The 17,842-nt window shown below is 48.5% G+C and overlaps 1 protein-coding gene across 2 annotated transcripts in view; it reads right to left on the reverse strand.

Moving 5' to 3' along the window:
* Positions 1 to 13,017: 13,017 nt before the first annotated feature.
* The window catches only part of EPHA8 (EPH receptor A8), a 61,669-nt gene continuing 56,844 nt past the window's right edge, over positions 13,018 to 17,842 (reverse strand). For both annotated transcript variants that reach the window (XM_053400598.1, XM_053400597.1), the window contains exons 16-17: positions 17,183 to 17,338; positions 13,018 to 13,898 (exon numbers count right to left, since the gene is read on the reverse strand). In XM_053400598.1, coding sequence (XP_053256573.1) covers positions 13,784 to 13,898; positions 17,183 to 17,338 — 271 coding nt within the window. In that variant the 3' untranslated portion in view covers positions 13,018 to 13,783. The remainder of the gene's footprint in view (positions 13,899 to 17,182; positions 17,339 to 17,842) is intronic.

Here is a 17,842-nt window from a genome sequence, read left to right on the forward strand (position 1 = left end):
ACAGGGAACCTTTCTCAAAAGCGGATGTGAGATTGGTCTGACATGCACAACCTTTCAGGTACCTGAGTGCCATTGCACAACATTTGCCTCCTCCTGCCATTGTTCCTTTTCCTAATCCTTCCTTCAGTTCAATGAGTTTAAGAGAGGGCAGAAAGGCCACCTGATAGCAACTTCATTAAGGGTGTAAGAACAGACCCCCTGGATAATAGCAAAGCCCTTTCTAGTGCAGGATCTGGCTTCCCACAACAGGCAGGTAGATGTTTCCAGGGATCCTGCAAATTGAGGCATTGAAGTTATATTTTGCTATCATAGCGAATAGTCATTGGCAGACCTCTTGACATGTTCAGCCTAATATCGTGGTGGAGGGGAGGTTTACCTGGGTCAACCATACCTGGGCCAACACCTAGCCCAACCTGGATCCAGCCAGAAGGAGGATAATCTTTAATTTGGATTTTTTAACCCGAACAAAACATACAGTTAGGAAGGGCCAGAGGAAGGAGATCCTGGGTCTCTTCCCTTTGCCAACCACAATGCGGTGTTCCTGCAGGGAACACACTGATGAAGCAAACCCCGGCAGCCAGGAGGATTGAATCTTCTGGTGACCAGAGGATTCAATGGAGGATTCAATCCTGCTCATTTTGGACTGCATGCATATGTTCCCCTGCTGAGAACACACAGTCAAAGCTCCTTCTTCCTGCCCAGTGCCCCACCCCATTGCAACCTTAGTTTGTGGTGCAGGGCTGTTTCCACCTGACTTAACCGAAGCCAGTGGCCCCAGCCAATTTGATTCAGGATTTGGCTGGATCTAGTGCATAGCCCTAATCCTGAATATTCAAGGATGCATTCCAGCCAAGTGAAAGTACCATACCTTCCAATAGTTTTCCAATGAAAATGGGGGGGGGTGCTATTCCATTGTTGTTGTTGTTGTTGCTGTTGCTGCTGCTGCTGCTGCTGTTGTTGTCGTCGTCCTCATCATCATACCCCACCCATCTGACTGGGTTGCCCCAGCCACTCTGGGCAGCTTCCAACACATATAAAAACATGATAAAACACTCAACATTAGAAAATTTCCCTATACAGGGCTGCCTTCAGTTGTCTTCTAAAGATTGTATAGTTACTTATCTCCTCGGCTTGAGGGTCACATAACTCCATACCCTCCAACATTTCTCCGATGAAAATAGGGACGTCCTAAGGAAAAGCGGGACATTCCAGGATCAAATTGGAAACCGAGACAGCTTCAATAAATCCAGGACTGTCCCTGGAAAATAGTGACACTTGGAGGGCCTGAAAAATTGGAGGAAAGTGTGGAGCAAGGCTGGTGAGGGGTGTAGCCTGGGAAAGGGGTGTGGCCTGGGGATAGTCCCAGAGGCCGACAGAGAACCCTGGTGCTCTGCATTTGGCTCTCTGGCTTAAGCTTCCCCATCCCTGTGACTTGGAGGTTGACTGTGAGCTGTGTCCTGCTCCTCTCCCTCCCTCCCTCCCTAACCTTCGATGGCAGCAAGGCCTCCCCCATGTGATTTTTTTTGCGGAGCCTGAAATGTAAAATGAAGAGAACTCCCAGGAGAGAGAATCCTGTACAAGAAAGGGACAGCCAGAGACAGGAGGAGGGGGTGCAAAGTCACAGGGAGAGAAGAAAGAGAGGAGAAGGGAAAGGAGAGGCCAAGGAAAGCGATTCTTCTCCGGCGGAATACTCTTTGCAGCTCTTTTTGAAAGCATTTATCTCTTTTCCCCCTGGAAATGGTGTCTTGCGTCTTTAAGGCACTGCTGCCAGAGAGAGAGAGAGAGAGAGAGAGAGAGGCTGTCTCGAAACTGTGTGTGTGTGTGTCAGTCAAGAGAAATCCCTGGCTAATTGCCGTGTTGTGACAGCACTGGCGTGTTAAGGACTATCCGTGTAAGGAGGCATAGCATGTCAAGTGCTCCCCAGGGGAGGGGAGGGTTCGCTGCTTGGCTGTTGCTCCCTTCCCCCCTCCCTTCACAGGCAAAGGAGGGCCCAGAGTGTCAAAAAAATAGGAGGAGGGGCAGGGAGGAAAGGACTAGACCATAGCTGTCAACTTTTCCCTTTTCTTGCGAGGAATCCTATTCAGAATAAGGGAATTTCCCTTTAAAAAAGGAAAATGTTGACAGCTATGGACTAGACTGTCCATCCACTATCAGGGGCAGCAAGTACTTCTGGATGCCAGCTGCTGGAAACAGCAGGAGGGGAGAGTTGCTGCGCTGCTCAGGTCCTGTTTTGGTTGGCTGTGTGAGAACAAGATGCTGAATTGCATGGGGCCCCATGGCCTGATCCAGCAGGGCCCTTCCTGTGTTCTTAGCTCTAGTCTGAACTGGGAAGTGGGGGTCACCCATCACTTGTCTCAAGAGACAATGGAGTACACCTCTGGGAATGAAGTCAAATCACTGTGTTAGCAGCACTGACGTGACCTCCCCAGGGGCAGGGAGTGCATATAGAGGTCCTGGGCTGCCCAGATGACAAGACACTCTCCCCCTCTCGACCTCACTGATGTGGCCCAAAGGAAGGCAGAGCAATACACTTGGCACCAGCTTGGCAGGAAGGAGACATACAAGGCGCCATCCAACCGTCTTAGGGACTCTTGTGTAGGGTCTACTCCTTACTTTTCTTCTTCCAAAGATATCCCACAAGGCAGCAGAGGTTTAGAAACAGAGTTTAGCATCAGCTACCTTCCCAGGTTGATGAGCCCCATCTGCCTCTCACTTCCCTCTACAGCACATGCAGAAACTGCCTTCTTGACCTTGGACCTGCTATTAGTCTTGTCTGCTCAATCTGCCAGAGCTTTGACTAGAGGTGGAAAAACTGGGGATTGAGGTAGCAGGTGGTAACTGTATTGGGGCCTCAGGACTTCGGGTCAGACATAGGGTGGTGCAGGCAGGTCCCATGCACAGGGCGCTGAGCCAAGGGGGTGCAAAATTGGGAATATCCATAACTGAGAAGATCCATTTGGGGGTGCTGAATTTTGCCCATGAACAGGGCACCATATTACAAAAGATTACCAAAGTCCACTCCTGCCCAACACTGACTTTCCGCAACCATAATCTCCCTTTGCCTGGGGCAAGATGCTTTGGTTGGCATGTATGCACCAGCTGTACCAGGTGAAAGGGGTCCAGTGGTGTTACCCTACTAAGGGCCCCACCCACAAAAAAAACCCATGAGTTCGTACTGGGGATTCGCAGTGAAGAGTTTCCACACTTTGTGTACAGCAACCTCTTCCCCCAGAGGCCAGCAGAAGGAACTGATGTCTGTCCACTTTGCATGCAGGAACACGTCCATGGTCAGCATGCAGCACCGTCTCTGAACCAGGTACACATGAATTTATCAATTTCACTTTCACTCAATTTCTTGTCCTGTCCCCCATTCTTAAGATCAGTTTTCCGTATCAGCTTGTGAAAATGTGCCAGCATTTTATGGAGCATTTCTCCTAAAAACACACATGCTTTTCATATGCAGTTTTGCGCGAGTTACACATGTTCACAAGCAATTTACCCTGATGCAGTGCATTGTTATGTGTTGTTTTTATTCCCAATTTCCTCTAATAAATGTATTATTATTATCATTATTATTATTATTTTAGTACACATTAGTTGAAAAATCATTGCAAAATTCAGAGGAGTGTGGATTTGTAAACTTAGCCACATTTTGATTCACCTGTTGTCTCTGGGAAGCATGAATTAATGTAAATGGAACCAAATTTCTTCTCTTATCTTCTCTTAGATCTTAGAGCTGGTCCCTTCCAACTCTAAGATTCTATGAGTTCTTTACAAGTCTTGGGTGCACTGGACTGCATCTTTAGGTTTATAATGGCAGGCTTTACTTCCATTAAGTACAACAGATGTAGGACCCACATTAACAGGCCCCAGAAGGTCTACTCCCCCCCTCCAAAAAAAGACCTCACATTCTTTTTTTTATGACTAAGCACTATTTAGAGAAGCACCAGATGAGGTGGTTGTAGCTGATACTACTTTAACAGGACCTGGAGGCAACATGGGGAAATTTAAGGAGGTGGTGGCAGTTGTGGTTGCCTTGCATGGAGCTTATCTTTGGAGTGCCAGGCTATTCGCAACCACCCATCTCTGCAACTCCTCTGTGCAGCATCTCTACCACCCTTGTGGAGGGTTCCACTTCTCCAACTCTTGAGATGCAATTCTCAGCCAACCCAAGTTATTTTAAAATTGCACATATGATAGGGAAACATGCATCTAAATGCATATATTCATAAGAACAACATATAAACATGCATTATATTAGGAGGAATCATTTGGGGGGGATGCATGTTAGCTAAACAAATATTCATTAGGAGAAATTCGCATTAAAACGCAGGGGAATTTTCATGAACATTTGGGAACAAATTGCAAATTGCTGCAGAGATACAGAGAACGGAATTTAAATCTGGAACACCGAGAGAACCAAAATGGGGCCCTCCTTCCTAGCCTTGTCCATTGACTCCAGTGGGTCTACTCTGAGTAAGACTAGCCTTGAGTCCAAGCAGCTGGAGAGCATGCAGGCCCTGCCGCCTGGGCTCCTGAGGAGCAGCCTGCTTTGCTGGTGACCCCTCCTTGGGCTGAGCTGTGCACCAGGGCGGAGGGAAGAGAAATGTTCTGCCCGCACGGAAGCGGGCGCGAGGAAGCCCTGCACAGCAGGAGGCATTGATCTGTTTGCATGTTTCCGTGCCAAGGTTTTCGTGCCTGGCTGGTGTGTGGATGGATTCCATTCCCTCCTTGTCACCTCCGCTGAAGCTCACGCAGCAGCGATAGCGTGCTGGGATGGCCGTGACTCAGCCGCAGCTGATGCCAGAGCAGTGGGTGGCGAGGCAGAAAGCAGGATGGCCTGGCATGAAACACTTCGGGGGGGGGGGAGGGAAGATCCCAGAGGGCCCCAAAGCACCGTCGACTAATAGTCAAGTGGCTAGACAGAGGAGGGAGAAAGGCGGGTGTGGGGTGAAAGAAAGAAAGAAAGAGAGAGAGAGGGAAAGAGAGAGAGAGAATGACTTTTGAGCATTGCAACTTGTATGGTATTTGAAAAAGACATCTCGTCTGAGCACTACAGATGGCTTTTCCATGTCCCGTGCTCCCAGTTCCATTTCCCACAGTGGCAAAATGCCATCTGGAGTTTTCTTCTTTGTGTTCTACATGCTTCTGCCTCCCAAAGTATCACTGGCTTTCTATTGTTGTTGTTCTATTGTTGTTGCAATGGTGCCCACCTGAGAGGTGCTGGAACTGAGTTCCTGTGAGTTCCAGCCATAAAAATCATAAAATCATAAAAATAATGGAACTAATACAATATATATATAAAGCTCAGCAGTATTAAAACCCCTTTCCTTAAAAAGCAGCCAGTTGCAAAAGGTCTGCCAGAATAAAACAGTCTTCACCTTCAGGCAAAAGGACAAGAAGGAAGGGGCCAGTTTGGCTTGTCTAGGGAGTTCCAAAGTCTGGGAGCAGCCACCAAGAAGGCCCTCTCCTATGTCCGCACCTAGCATGTCTGTGAGGGTGGTGGGACTGAGAGAAGGGTCTCCTTTCTCGGAGCCCAGGAAGGTTTGTATGAGGGACTAGTCTTTCCGACAGCTTGGACCTAAGCCTGAAGTGATAGTCGTACACCCTGAGGTGTAAATTCAGACATGCACTCGGTTCTGCGGCTTACATCTTCTGCTATTAAGATTAGAGCTCATATTCATTGACTTGCTGAATATGTGGTTGGATGTTGCCCTGCAGACTAGGGAAGCTTATCTTTGCTTGAGCTACAGGAAGGGATTATTTCTTTACATGCTCTGGCATTGCAGCGGCAGTGGAGGAGTTTGTGTCCATGTGTGTGCACGCTCATTTCAACACACACTCATAAACGCCTCTCTATCCTTCATTCCAGCAGGCAAGAGGCATGGTCAGAGTTCAGCCAGGAAGCCAGGGACTGGGGAGAGAGATCCAAGGGCCAGATAGAGACAGGTCTGTGGGAGGGCTGCATTTGGCTCCAGGCCTAGGGTTCACCACTTTTGGCTTAGAGGACTACATTCCCTTATAGGCCACTCTCCAGAGGTTCAGTCCAGAGGCAAATGTGTTTGAGGCCAGAGGCAAACATGAGCTGAAGAAAGGATGCAACTCTTACTTTTGTTTCATAGGATACAGTCCAGACATGCAGTCATGTAGGGCTGCCATACATCTGGGATTTCCTAGACATATCTGGGATTCGTCTGGGCAGAATTTCTGAAAACTGGGGGGGGGGGGGGAGGGATGTCCGGGATATGGTTGCTCATACTGGAAGTATTGTGTGTTTTTCTGGTGAACTTCCTTAAAAATAGCTCAAAAACTCCAATTATTATTATTTTTTTAAGATCTTGGGGGGGAAAGCTCAACAACTTTGCCCTGTGTCTGGAATTTCACTTTCTGGAATATGGCAGCTCTACAGACAGTCACTTGCACACTCACACAACTCTGGCAGATGAGAGGCATTGTCTAGCACTGTGCAAAAACCTATCCTCCAGTTTCCTTTAAAAATATATATACAATAATCTTCTTCTTTAAATAGGTTTCCGTTTTTCCAACTCATTCCTAGGGCACTTGAGAATTAATCTAGAATTCCCCTCACTGAGGGTTTTGAGCTTGACCTTACGGTTATGTGTTTGTGCGTGCCTCAACTCCCCTAAATGGGTCTAATGGATACTGCATCTAGAGGGTGTCGGAGTTTAATCAATGTTTGGAGTATTAAGATGGGCACCTAGGTGCTGAATTTAGCAGTATCAAAATACAGGCAAAACCAGTTTGGTGTTGTTTCTTTCCCACGCCCAGGAAATTGCCTGGGAGAAGATGGAGCATTAAAAGTGGATGAAAGGGGAGGTGAAGAGCCATTAAAAGGTAAAGGGACCCCTGACCATTAGGTCCAGTTGTGGCTGACTCGGGTTGCGGCGCTCATCTTGCTTTATTGGCTGAGGGAGCCGGCGTACAGCTTCCAGGTCATGTGGCCAGCATGACTAAGCCACTTCTGGCGAACCAGAGCAGCGCATGGAAACGCCGTTTACCTTCCCGCCGGAGCGGTACCTATTTATCTACTTGCACTTTGATGTGCTTTCGAACTGCTAGGTGGGCAAGAGCAGGGACCGAGCAACGGGAGCTCACCCCGTCGCAGGGATTCAAACCGCTGACCTTCTGATCGGCAAGTCCTAGGCTCTGTGATTTAACCCACAGCACCATCTGCATCCCTTGAAGAGTCATTAGGAAAGCCATAAAGAAAGCATAGGCTGTGCCAGATAGCAAAGGGGTGGAGCCCCTCCTTCCACTGAGAGATAGTTAGCAGAGACAGAAGTGTAGCAGTAGTGGAGTTTTGGGGTTGCAAAGCTGCAAAGCGAGCAAGCTGGAGGAAAAATAGTAGCAGTCTGTAAAAACGCAGCCGGCTGCAGAGTATCAGAAAACCATGGCTGATTTCTGGTTTGAGTGTAATGCTGGAAGCCCCTCAACTGTAGGTTCCAGTTGTATATACAGTGTTACCTTGGGTCAAGAACCTAATTTGTTCTGGAGGTCCGTTCTTAACCTGAAACTGTTCTTAACCTGAGGTACCACTTTAGCTAATGGGGCCTCCTGCTGCCGCCACGCCACCACCGCATGATTTCTCTTCTCATCCTGAAGCTAAGTTCTTAACCCGAGGTACTATTTCCGGGTTAGCGGAGTCTGTAACCTGAAGCGTCTGTAACCTGAAGCATCTGCAACCTGAGGTATGTGTAAATAAGCCATATATCATAAAGACACCACAGTCTCTGCTGTGCCTCATTTCCAAAGGAAACACAAATCCTGGGTGTCTGGAGCCCCTGAAATCTCACACTGGAATTGTGGTGGCATGTAACATTATTATGAGATGTCCAGGGGTCAGATATGTCGCTTCTTTGCAGTAAATATGTCTCCAGCACCCTGCAACCTTCCTGGTGGCTCCAGGGAGCCATAGCATCTGCTTTGAATGCAGAAGGTCCCAAGTTCAGCCCTTGGCAGCAAGCTGTCTGAACCCCTTGATCCGAGGGTATGGGGGATGTATGGGAGGAGCTGTCCCGTGGTGTCTTCTCCTGGGCTTTAATTGAAGTTAGATGCTTTGCAGAATGAAAGGCCAACACCCCTTGGCCACCTCATTAGTAAAGGAAGCCATTAAACTATGGAACTCGCTTCAGCGAGGGACAGTGGTGACCACCAATGGCTTTAGAAGAAGACTAGATTGATTTGTGGAGGTCAGAGCTCTCAGTGGCTACTAGCCACATATGTCTGTGTTCCACATCCACTGCCAGAGGCAGCATGCCTCTGAATGCCAGTTGTTGGGAGTCACTGGTGCACAGAGTGCTACTGTTGTGCTTGGGTGCTGCTAGTGGCCTTCTCATAAGAGGCATCTAGTTGGCCACTGTGATGGTAGAGCCAATAGGCCATTGGTCTGGTTCAACATGATCTTCTGGTGTTCATATAAAAGAACCTGCTCTGGACTCTTCATCATTGCACATTTTGACATCGGGGTGCTAGGTACATACAGTTGGGTTCCTCTAGTTGAGTGGGCACCTTGGCTGACCTGTGGTTTGTGGGGCATGGCCAACAGGTATGTTGACATGAAAGGGTTGGAAAGGTAAGGATATATATATGGGCAAGGTTATTGATGGCTACAAGGCACAATAGCTGTGTCGTACCTCCACTGCTGGAGGCAGTGCACCTCTCGATTCCCAAGTGGTGTCTCCTTTGTGGGCTTCCCATATAGACATCTGGTTAGCCACAGTGAGAATAAGAGGCTGAAGCAGATGGTCCTTTGACTTGATCCAGCAGCCAAGCCCTTCTGGAGGTTTCCTCACTGTGAGAAGTGAAGCTATAGGGAACCAGAAAGGGGGCCTTCTCGGTAGTGGCATCCACCCTGTAGAACACCCTCCCATCAGATGTCAAGAAGATGAGTAACTATATAACCTTTAGAAGAACATCTGAAGGCAGCCCTGTATAGGGAAGCTTTTCAATGTGTAACGTTTCATCATGTTTTTATATATGTTGGAAGCTACCAAGAGTGGTTGGGGCAACCCAGTCTGATGGGTGGGATACAAATAATATAATTCTAATTATTTTCTTCATAGAGTGTTAATCTTTGAATGGATCAGGTCATCCACTGTGAAGAGCAGCTACAAGTAGAACTCCATTAGCAGAATTGGCCACTCTTATAATGAGGCTCATGGAAAAGGGTGGAGCTGAGGCTCGGTCAAAAAGCCCCCTCCATGAGTTTCCTGGATTATTATCTGCCTTCCTAAAGTGGAGGCCATTTTTTTCTACTGCTTTTTAGTGGGCTGAGGGACTTCTCTGAACATTTCAGGGGGTACCACTCACCTTCCTGGTTCCCTGTCTCTCCAGGGAACCATAGTATCCGCTTTGAATGCAGGAGGTCCCAAGTTCAGCCCTTGGCTGAACACCCTGGAGAGCTGCTGCCAGCCAGTGTAGACAGTACTGAGCAGGATGCACCAATGGTCTGACTCAGTATAAGGCAGTTTCCTATGTCTTTCTGCCCCACAAGTGCTTGGGTTGTTTTTTTCCAGCTGTGCCTCCCTGCTCCTCAGCTGCCAGCCAGGCCAGGGAATTGCGGTGGGGGGATCACATCAAAGGGTGATTGTTTGCTTCTGCCTGTTTGAAGTTGGCTGCTCGCAGTTGGCATGTGGAGCGCAGCCCCCGCTCCTCAGCTCCCACAATGAACCCTCATTGCCTTGCTCTTAAATTATCAGAGACACCTGCACCCACCAATTTCCATCTTTTATTCATGCTCTCCTGCCCAAGCAGAGGCAGGCGGACACCTTCCAAAATACAAAATGGGAGAAATCTAGAATGGGAGCAAGCAGGAATCTTTTTGTGGTCAATTGCCGCATTCCCATCTAGGCAATCTTATGAAGGCCATATGTCGCTGGTAGGCAGGACAGGGCCGGAGACAAAGGTGGGTGGAGCAATTCATGCTAATTTCCCCTTTGTACAGCAGGCTAGTTTCTACTGTCCCACTTTTCCTTAAATGTAAAGGGACCCCTGACCTTTAGGTCCAGTCGCAGACGACTCTGGGGTTGCGGCGCTCATCTCGCTTTACTCGCAGAGGGAGCCGGCGTACAGCTTTCGGGTCCTTTTGCCAGCATGACTAAGCTGCTTCTGGCAAACCAGAGCAGCGCACGGAAACACCGTTTACCTTCCCGCCGGAGCGGTACCTATTTATCTACTTGCACTGCATGCTTTCGAACTGCTAGGTTGGCAGGAGCAGGGACCGAGCAAAGGGAGCTCACCCCATTGTGGGGATTTGAACTGCCGACCTTCTGATCAGCATGCCCTAGGCTCTGTGGTTTAACCCACAGCGCCACCCGTGTCCCTCACTTTTCCTTAGGACATCCCTATTTTCATCAGAGAAATGTTGAAGGGTATGGAGTTATTTGACCAAGGAGCCAAGGAGATACAACCTTTAGAAAGCAACTGAAGGCACCTATGTATAGGGAAGTTTTTCAATGTTTAATGTTTTATCATGTTTTTATATATGTTGGAAGCTACCCAGAGTGGCTGGGGCAACCCGGTCAGATGGATGGAGTATAAATAGCAAAATTGTTGCTGTTGTTTTTGTTGAATAGGACATCCCTATTTTCATCAGAGAAATGTTGGAGGGTATGTAAAGTTTGTGGCCTGTGGAGAATCACACCAGCTCTCCAGCCAGGTGGGGCAGAAGCAAAAATAATTAACAAAGAACCCGCTGCTCCCAATCTTGGGAACTATAATTTGTTAAGGTGCTTGGCACTGTAGCTCTGTGAGGGCTGAACTACAATTCTCAGGATTCTTTGTGTGGAGGGTGGGGAGAGAAATGTGTGTTAATTGTGTTTTAGGTGTATGGAGAGGATGTGACCTCAATAAGCCTAATGTCAATTAAAATGCAAGCTGATCTAAATGTCTCCTCCTTCCATATCTTGAACTTTGGGAAAAGTTTGAGAGAGAAATAGCTTGTGCCAGAAGGGATAAAAGCACCTCCCTTCTGAAGTGAACGGCAGAAATTGAGTAGCCACAGATGACACCTCATCAAATAAGGAACAAAGAGGCAAGCTGTGAATGGAAGAGTTTTATTCTCTGAGGACAGCCTGGACAGGAGAGGCGTAGGGATCAGAAAGAGCAGGAAGGATGAATCAACTGCCTGGCAGAATCCTCAACCACATCCCTCTTCCTGGCCCTTCCCGGCCCTGATTCTGGGGAGCAAGGTCTGTCCTGCAGCTTTTTCTCCCCCCAATGCACCCTCTTCCTCTCACCTTCTAGGAGTCCCTTTTAACCCCCTATGTGCTGGCTGCGAAACAAAACAAAACAAAACATTGGGCTCTGCAAGCCCTTGCAGTTCATACAGGAGGTTGGTGCTTCCTCTTCCTTGGCTGCTGGATTTGTACACTGTAAACAGAAGGTATTGCATCTTTCTCTGCTTAAAAATAAAGAAAAGGAAGAGAACGAAAGAAGGAAGAGCTTCCATAGGAAGAAAGAGTTGCTGCTATACAACTGAAGTGGCATTTGCCCTGCAGAGATGGCTAAGGTTAGCCAGGTTTATTGCGTTATGGAATGACTCAAATATTCCTCCCATGTCCTACTCCTAGGATCTTGCATGTGTCACATGAAAACATATGTATGGAAACTGATCACTGGTCCACTTAATTGAGTAAGATCTGCTCTTGGGGCCTTCAACAATGACACCCTTGATGTTTTTCCGTTACACCCACAAAGCCCCTGAGCACCCTCCCCCCAGACTTACTGCCCACTTGATGATCATGGTCTCATGTTGAGAGTGGGAGTGGTTATCGTCTTATCCTTTGAAAGGTACATAGAGATGAAGGAGGAAGTTGGAAGAGTGACAATCTTCCCCACTTCCTCTTTCAGCTTTGTGTGCTTTTAAACCTCAGACTAATGCTACTTGGCTGACTTTAACCCAAATATTTTGGAAGAGCAAAGTGTGCCACGCTCTGTCTCTTTTTGTGGGGAGAGTTGATGTGGTGGATAGAAGCGACCAAAGAGTGTGGCACCCATGTCAACTCTGTCAAAAGTTCAAATCTGCCCACTGGCTTAAAAAGTTGGTGGCCCTGATCTACTCCAGCAGCAGATCCCCAAGGTCTCTAGTAGAGCCCCCACCCAGCTCTGCTACCAGAGTTCAGGAGATGCTAATTATTGAACCTAAGACTTTTGGCATGCAAAGCAGGCAACTCTACCACTGAGCTACAGCCTTGGGAATGCACAAAGAAAGGTGGCAGCTGTGGGTGGTGGTCAACAAAGTTCTACTCATAGTAGAACCACTGAAATGAGTGAACCCAAGGGTTGCATTCAAATGCTAGTCCTATTTGGAGTTGATCCACTGAAATAAATAGACATAACTAACTGAGGTCCATTAATTTCAAAGGTTCTGCTCTGAGTAAACATTAGTTGGAGACAACCCTGAGTGAGCCATGTCCATTAACCTCAATGATTCTGCTCTTAGGACTAGCATTGGGTATAAATGCACAATTGTTATGCTGGGAGTCAACATTCCAAAAAAGATGGACCACTTGAGCTTCCTTTATGTTGGAGACTGTGCAGGGGGCGGGGAGAGATGCTGTGCTTTTATACCGTTTTTGCTTATTCAAATGGGGGTGGGGAGGAGAGAGAACCATCTGGACTGTGGCAGACAATCCTATTTACAGGGTGGGTTGTGAGGAGTCTCTCTCTCATGCATTGCTTGTTCTGTGTCTTTGTTTCTTCAGAGGGCTGTTTCTCCCCTCCTTCAAAAGAAAAAATGAGAAGAAAATGGTACAGCCCAACACCAGAGCACCTGGATCCTCTTGCCAGCAGAGAGGCCTACTAAGAGATCAATGGGCTTTCTCAGACCCAAGTTCTGTACTTGGCTGGAAACAGTCATAAATGCTTTTCAAGGAACCAAAATACATCAACCCCTCCCCTCCCTGTATCCCATAATGAAAGACCAGAAGTACAGTGGTGCTTCCTAGCAGCTGAAGAGAAGCTATGTCTGGTCCTGTCCTGTCCTGGTGAGGACATTAGAGAGATCAAATAGATGAAGGTCTTTCTTTTAGCAGCAATGGAAGAACAGCGATAGTCTCTCCCCAGACCCAGAAGAGGAACTGGGCCACATCAGGTTAGTCTCTGGCTGGGTGAGCTGGAATGTGGGAAACCTGAGTTTGTGGCCCCAAGTGCTGGGCCCCCAGCCCAAGCTTCAGGCTTGTGGGTGTGAACTGCTGGTAGATTCAAAGTGTGGCTTTTTCCTCCCCGGCAGGCAACATCCTCCACTTCCGAAAGGATCATCTCAGATTCCAAGGCGCAGGTGAGGACCCAGAATGTATCTTCTCTGCCTGTCCTGGCTTTGGTGAGGTGTTCCGTGAAAGCCCATTCTCTTCCATCCCAATAAAGGGCAGCTTAGGGTGCCTGCCAGAGCTTATTGCAATGGGATGGCAGGATAAGGCTTAAAGTCCCTTGATAGTCCTCCATCTCTGCTCATGAAGAATGGTCAGGACCATCACACACAGCAGAAGTGCTAGTCCTTGGTCCTCTGCAAGCAAAGTCCAAGATATGGGAACTGCAGTGCATATGAAGTCCACCCTAGTGATGAATTGTGCAATGCAAGCCCCAGCCCTCCATCTCCAGGGGGAACAGGCCTTCTGCTGAGAGTGGCAGATCATTCTGTGTGCAGCCCAGAATCCTACGTCTAACCAACCATCCTACCACACAACCTTTAGAGGAATTTCTCCTTGGCAGGTGCTTAGCCACCAACACAGGTGAAGAAGCTTCTGGGTCTATAGAGGGTCCATCACAGGTGTCTTCTGGAGCCCATGGTGTTGAGCAGCTGAGACCTCATGATCTGGATGCTGGTCAGGATCTTCCTCTGGTGACCCACGAGGCTGATGCCCAAACTCTGCACATCACTGTGGAAACAAAGGCAGCATCAGGCAGACCAAAAGGAGAACACTCAAAGAAGGTGCAAAGTAGGGGCAGTGAAGGGTGTGGCCTGGGGAGGGTCCCACAAACCAGAGAGAAAGAGATCTAGAGAGCAACATTTAGCCTGTTCAAGGACATGCTGCAATCAGGAAGAAACACTCCTAGGGGATATAAAGCAAGGCTGGTGAAAGGCATGGCCTGGGAAGGAGGTCCTGGGGTCATATAGAGAGAGCCGCATTTGACATACACACCCTGCTGGGGCCAGATGCTTCCCATCCGTAGTCTAGCTAATAATGCTCATGGGTATTCTGAGCCAGGCGACATTATGCCGATGGAACTTGCAATGCAAAATGAGATTCTACCCACGTCCCTCCAAAACACCATTTAGGTTGCTTGATAATTGAAAGTGCAAAAGTGTGTTCAATGAGGGAGAATCTTTCACTGAAGCAAATCACGGGGGAGGGGCGGAATGAGTATTTCTCCCTGTTTTTCATTTTAAGTGAGATTCTTTGCAGAGCTCTATCTAAACTGTGATCACTATCCAGGACTTGGATCCAAAGGAGTGGTGGTGGTGGTAGGGAAGTATGTTTTCAGGGGCAATTGAAACTGATACGGCAATAGGATAAGGGACAGATCCACCACCACCACAGTGGTGGTCAGTGCCCACTGGGAATGGTAGGGTGAGGCCAATAGTAAGTGGCGACAGAGCCAACAAAAGGAAAAAGCAACAAATTCTACTCTTGTCCCCATCTCCCTGCTGAGCTATACAACAGCAACACTGGGACTAAGGAGGAGGAAGCTGATAGCCAGGGATACCCTCTCTGGACTGGTTGTCAGGAAGATGGCAGGCAGCTGAGGGCAGGCTGAGGGCACACAGAGGTTATTGGGGCAGTGCACAATTTGCCCTAATGGAACAACCTCCACCTCCCGAGAGTAGGCGTGGGCAAGTTCTCTCGGTTTCTCATTTTTCCAACCTTGAGTTCAGGTCTCCATGTTTCCAGAGCAGTTGGCTCCCCACCCTGCCCTTTTAAAGAGTCCTTGTGAAAATTCAGCAGTCATTTAGCGTGAATTTCTCCCGAAAAACACACATCCGTATGCAATTTGGCCCAATGCACACATTCCTTTGCAAAATGTTTTACCCTAATAGAATGCCTTTTTGTGTCTTATTTTCATGAGGATATGTAGTTTTAAGGACACTGGTATGTGCGTTTCTATACACAAGTTGTGGCTGGAGAAACGGCATTGCAGAGAAGTGTGAATGTTGAACGACGGCTGTGTTTCAGTTGGCACATTTGGAAATTGCGAATCAGGTTGGTTTGCCTTTGAATGCGAGCCGAGTCATAATTCCCCCCATCCCTACTTGAAGGAGCCCTGGGCTTCAAGCTGATTTTGAGCCGAGCTGAATCGAGTTCACCCACCATGAGCCAGAAAGTGGAATCTCTTAGAATGCCTTGCTGGTCACCCATGGAGCACTGAAGTAGCTTCTGCTGATGTTTTGTGGCTGCTCTCTGAGAGAATGAGGAGGAATCTGTTCTGGGTGGGTGAGGTAGTTGCCTATTCCTGCACCAGCATGACTAAGTCTCTTAACATCTGCACTTCCCAATTTTCTCCAACAGAACCGCACCTTCTGCTCAAGCCAGAACAGGTGGGGGATACAGCCAAGTCTGGAACAGAAAGCTCCTCAGCTGCGGCTGAGGAATTGCCTGACACTCCTCATATAATATGCTAATGCTTCTCCTGGCTTCTTTCAACTGATAGGTTGTGTAGCAGTTTAGGCTCCTAAAATGTAATGGCAGGGAGATCCAATGGGGCTCAAGAGGCGTGTAGATGCATCCCAGGGATCCTGATTGGAGGTCAGTAGCAAAGCAGGCCACTGGGATTGGTAGGGTGGAAAGCAGGGAGGCCAACAGTAGGTGAAGCCAGAGCCAAGAAGAGACAGACCCAGAGTTAATGATAGATGAAGCCAACTAATTCTGGTTTTATCCCCATCCTTGTCTCTACTGAGTTCTACAAGAGCAACACTGAGGCTAAGAAGACAACAGCCAGCTGCACCCCCTAGACTGGGGGCTCATCCAGACTTCCGCTTGTCTTACTTCTTTCCTCAAGAAAAACCCAATCTTTACCACTGAATTGGAGGAAACATCATCTGGGTTTCCTGCAGATTGACAGCTGCTCCAATTTAGCACTAAAAAATTGGGTTTCCCTAGGGGAAACAGCGGAGGAGACTCTTGAGAGTCCCATGGACTGCAAAAAGACCAAACCTATCCATTCTTAAGGAAATCAGCCCTGAGTGCTCACTGGAAGGACAGATCCTGAAGCTGAGGCTCCAATACTTTGGCCACCTCATGAGAAGAGAAGACTCCCTGGAAAAGACCCTGATGTTGGGAAAGATGGAGGGCACAAGGAGAAAGGGACGGCAGAGGACGAGATGGTTGGACAGTGTTCTCGAAGCTACCAGCATGAGTTTGACCAAACTGCAGGAGGCAGTGGAAGACAGGAGTGCCTGGCGTGCTCTGGTCCATGGAGTCACGAAGAGTCGGACACAACTAAATGACTAAACAACAACAACAGGGGAAACAGCATATAGAAAACCGTTTGGATAAGCAGAAGCATGGAGGAACCCTAAATGTGAGTAAAGAGGTAGGCTGATGGGGGCCTGAGGGCCGACTGAACTTGGAGGTGCAGTGCCCCACACATTCCAATGCACCAGCCTCCATTCAGTGGAATAACATGGGTCCCCTACCAAAGAGGAGCATGACCAAAGCTGGTGCTGGTAAGTGGTGCAGTGTAACAGGGAAAGGGGTGTCACAGTCATAGTACAGAGGGTGGGGGATCCTTTTCTGCCCAAGAGCCACATTCCCTCTGGTCAACCTTCGAAAGACCAAAGGCCAGGGGTGGGCAGGGCCAGAAGGAAAAGTGGGTGGAGCACGAGATGTAAATTTCACCTTTCTGCAGCAGCCTAGTTCACACACACACACCTCTCTCTAGCCTCCAGCCATGCAAATGAAGTGCATGGTCAGAGTTCGAGGACCGATTCCAGCAAGGCAAAAACACTCAAGGAGGGTGCAAAGTAGGGGGCGTGAAGGGTGTGGCCTGGGGAAGGTCCCAAGAGCCTGAGAGAGAGATCTAGAGAGCCACATTCAGCCTCTAGTCCTTACCCCTGCCATGGTGCCTAGCAGTGACTGAAGAGATGTTGGGACTGGCACCCCATTTTGGCCCCTTTTCACCAAGCCTCAACCCCCCCACCCCCACCCCCACATTTTGTGCTTACTCGATGTTCATCCGCATCACCATGCCAAGGGAAGAGTAGCCGGCCAGAGCAAAGTTCTCTTGGTATCGCCCCAGCCGGATGGAGTCCAGCCAGTCTTCCACAGTTGCACAGCTGGTGAAATCGATGCAGCCTCGTTCCGAGATGGTTTGGGTGAATCTGCAAGCCAAGAGATGGAGCACAGGAGGGAGAGGTGAGTGGAAGGTGGAGCAATGATTCTGGCAGCCCTTCGTGTGTAGAAAGCGTGTGGTAGTAACACAGCACCTAAGGAAGTATAAGCCACTTATTTTTTTCCCTTTCCCAGAATGCGCTGCTTCTTGACAAGAGGGAGAACAAGGCAGAGCACAGCCAGCTGAGCTCTGGCTCACTCTTTTCAGAGCCAGTAAGCCAGACAAGAAAAACATCCATCATCCCTGCTGGTTGGGGCTGATAGCCATTGTAGCCCAACATCTAGAGCACTGTTTCCCAAACTTGGGTCTTCAGCTGTTTTTGGACTACAGTTCCCATCATCCCTGCTCACTGGTTCTGCTAGCTTGGGATGATGGGAATCATAGTTAAAAACAACTGGAGACCTAAGTTTGGGAAACACTGATCTGGAGAGCCACAAGTTCTCCTTTAGTGCGTCAATAGAAGTCAGAACAACAACTCATACAGAGAAACAGC

The sequence above is a fragment of the Podarcis raffonei genome, chromosome 8, assembly GCF_027172205.1.
Source record: "Podarcis raffonei isolate rPodRaf1 chromosome 8, rPodRaf1.pri, whole genome shotgun sequence".
Classification (NCBI taxonomy): domain Eukaryota; kingdom Metazoa; phylum Chordata; class Lepidosauria; order Squamata; family Lacertidae; genus Podarcis; species Podarcis raffonei.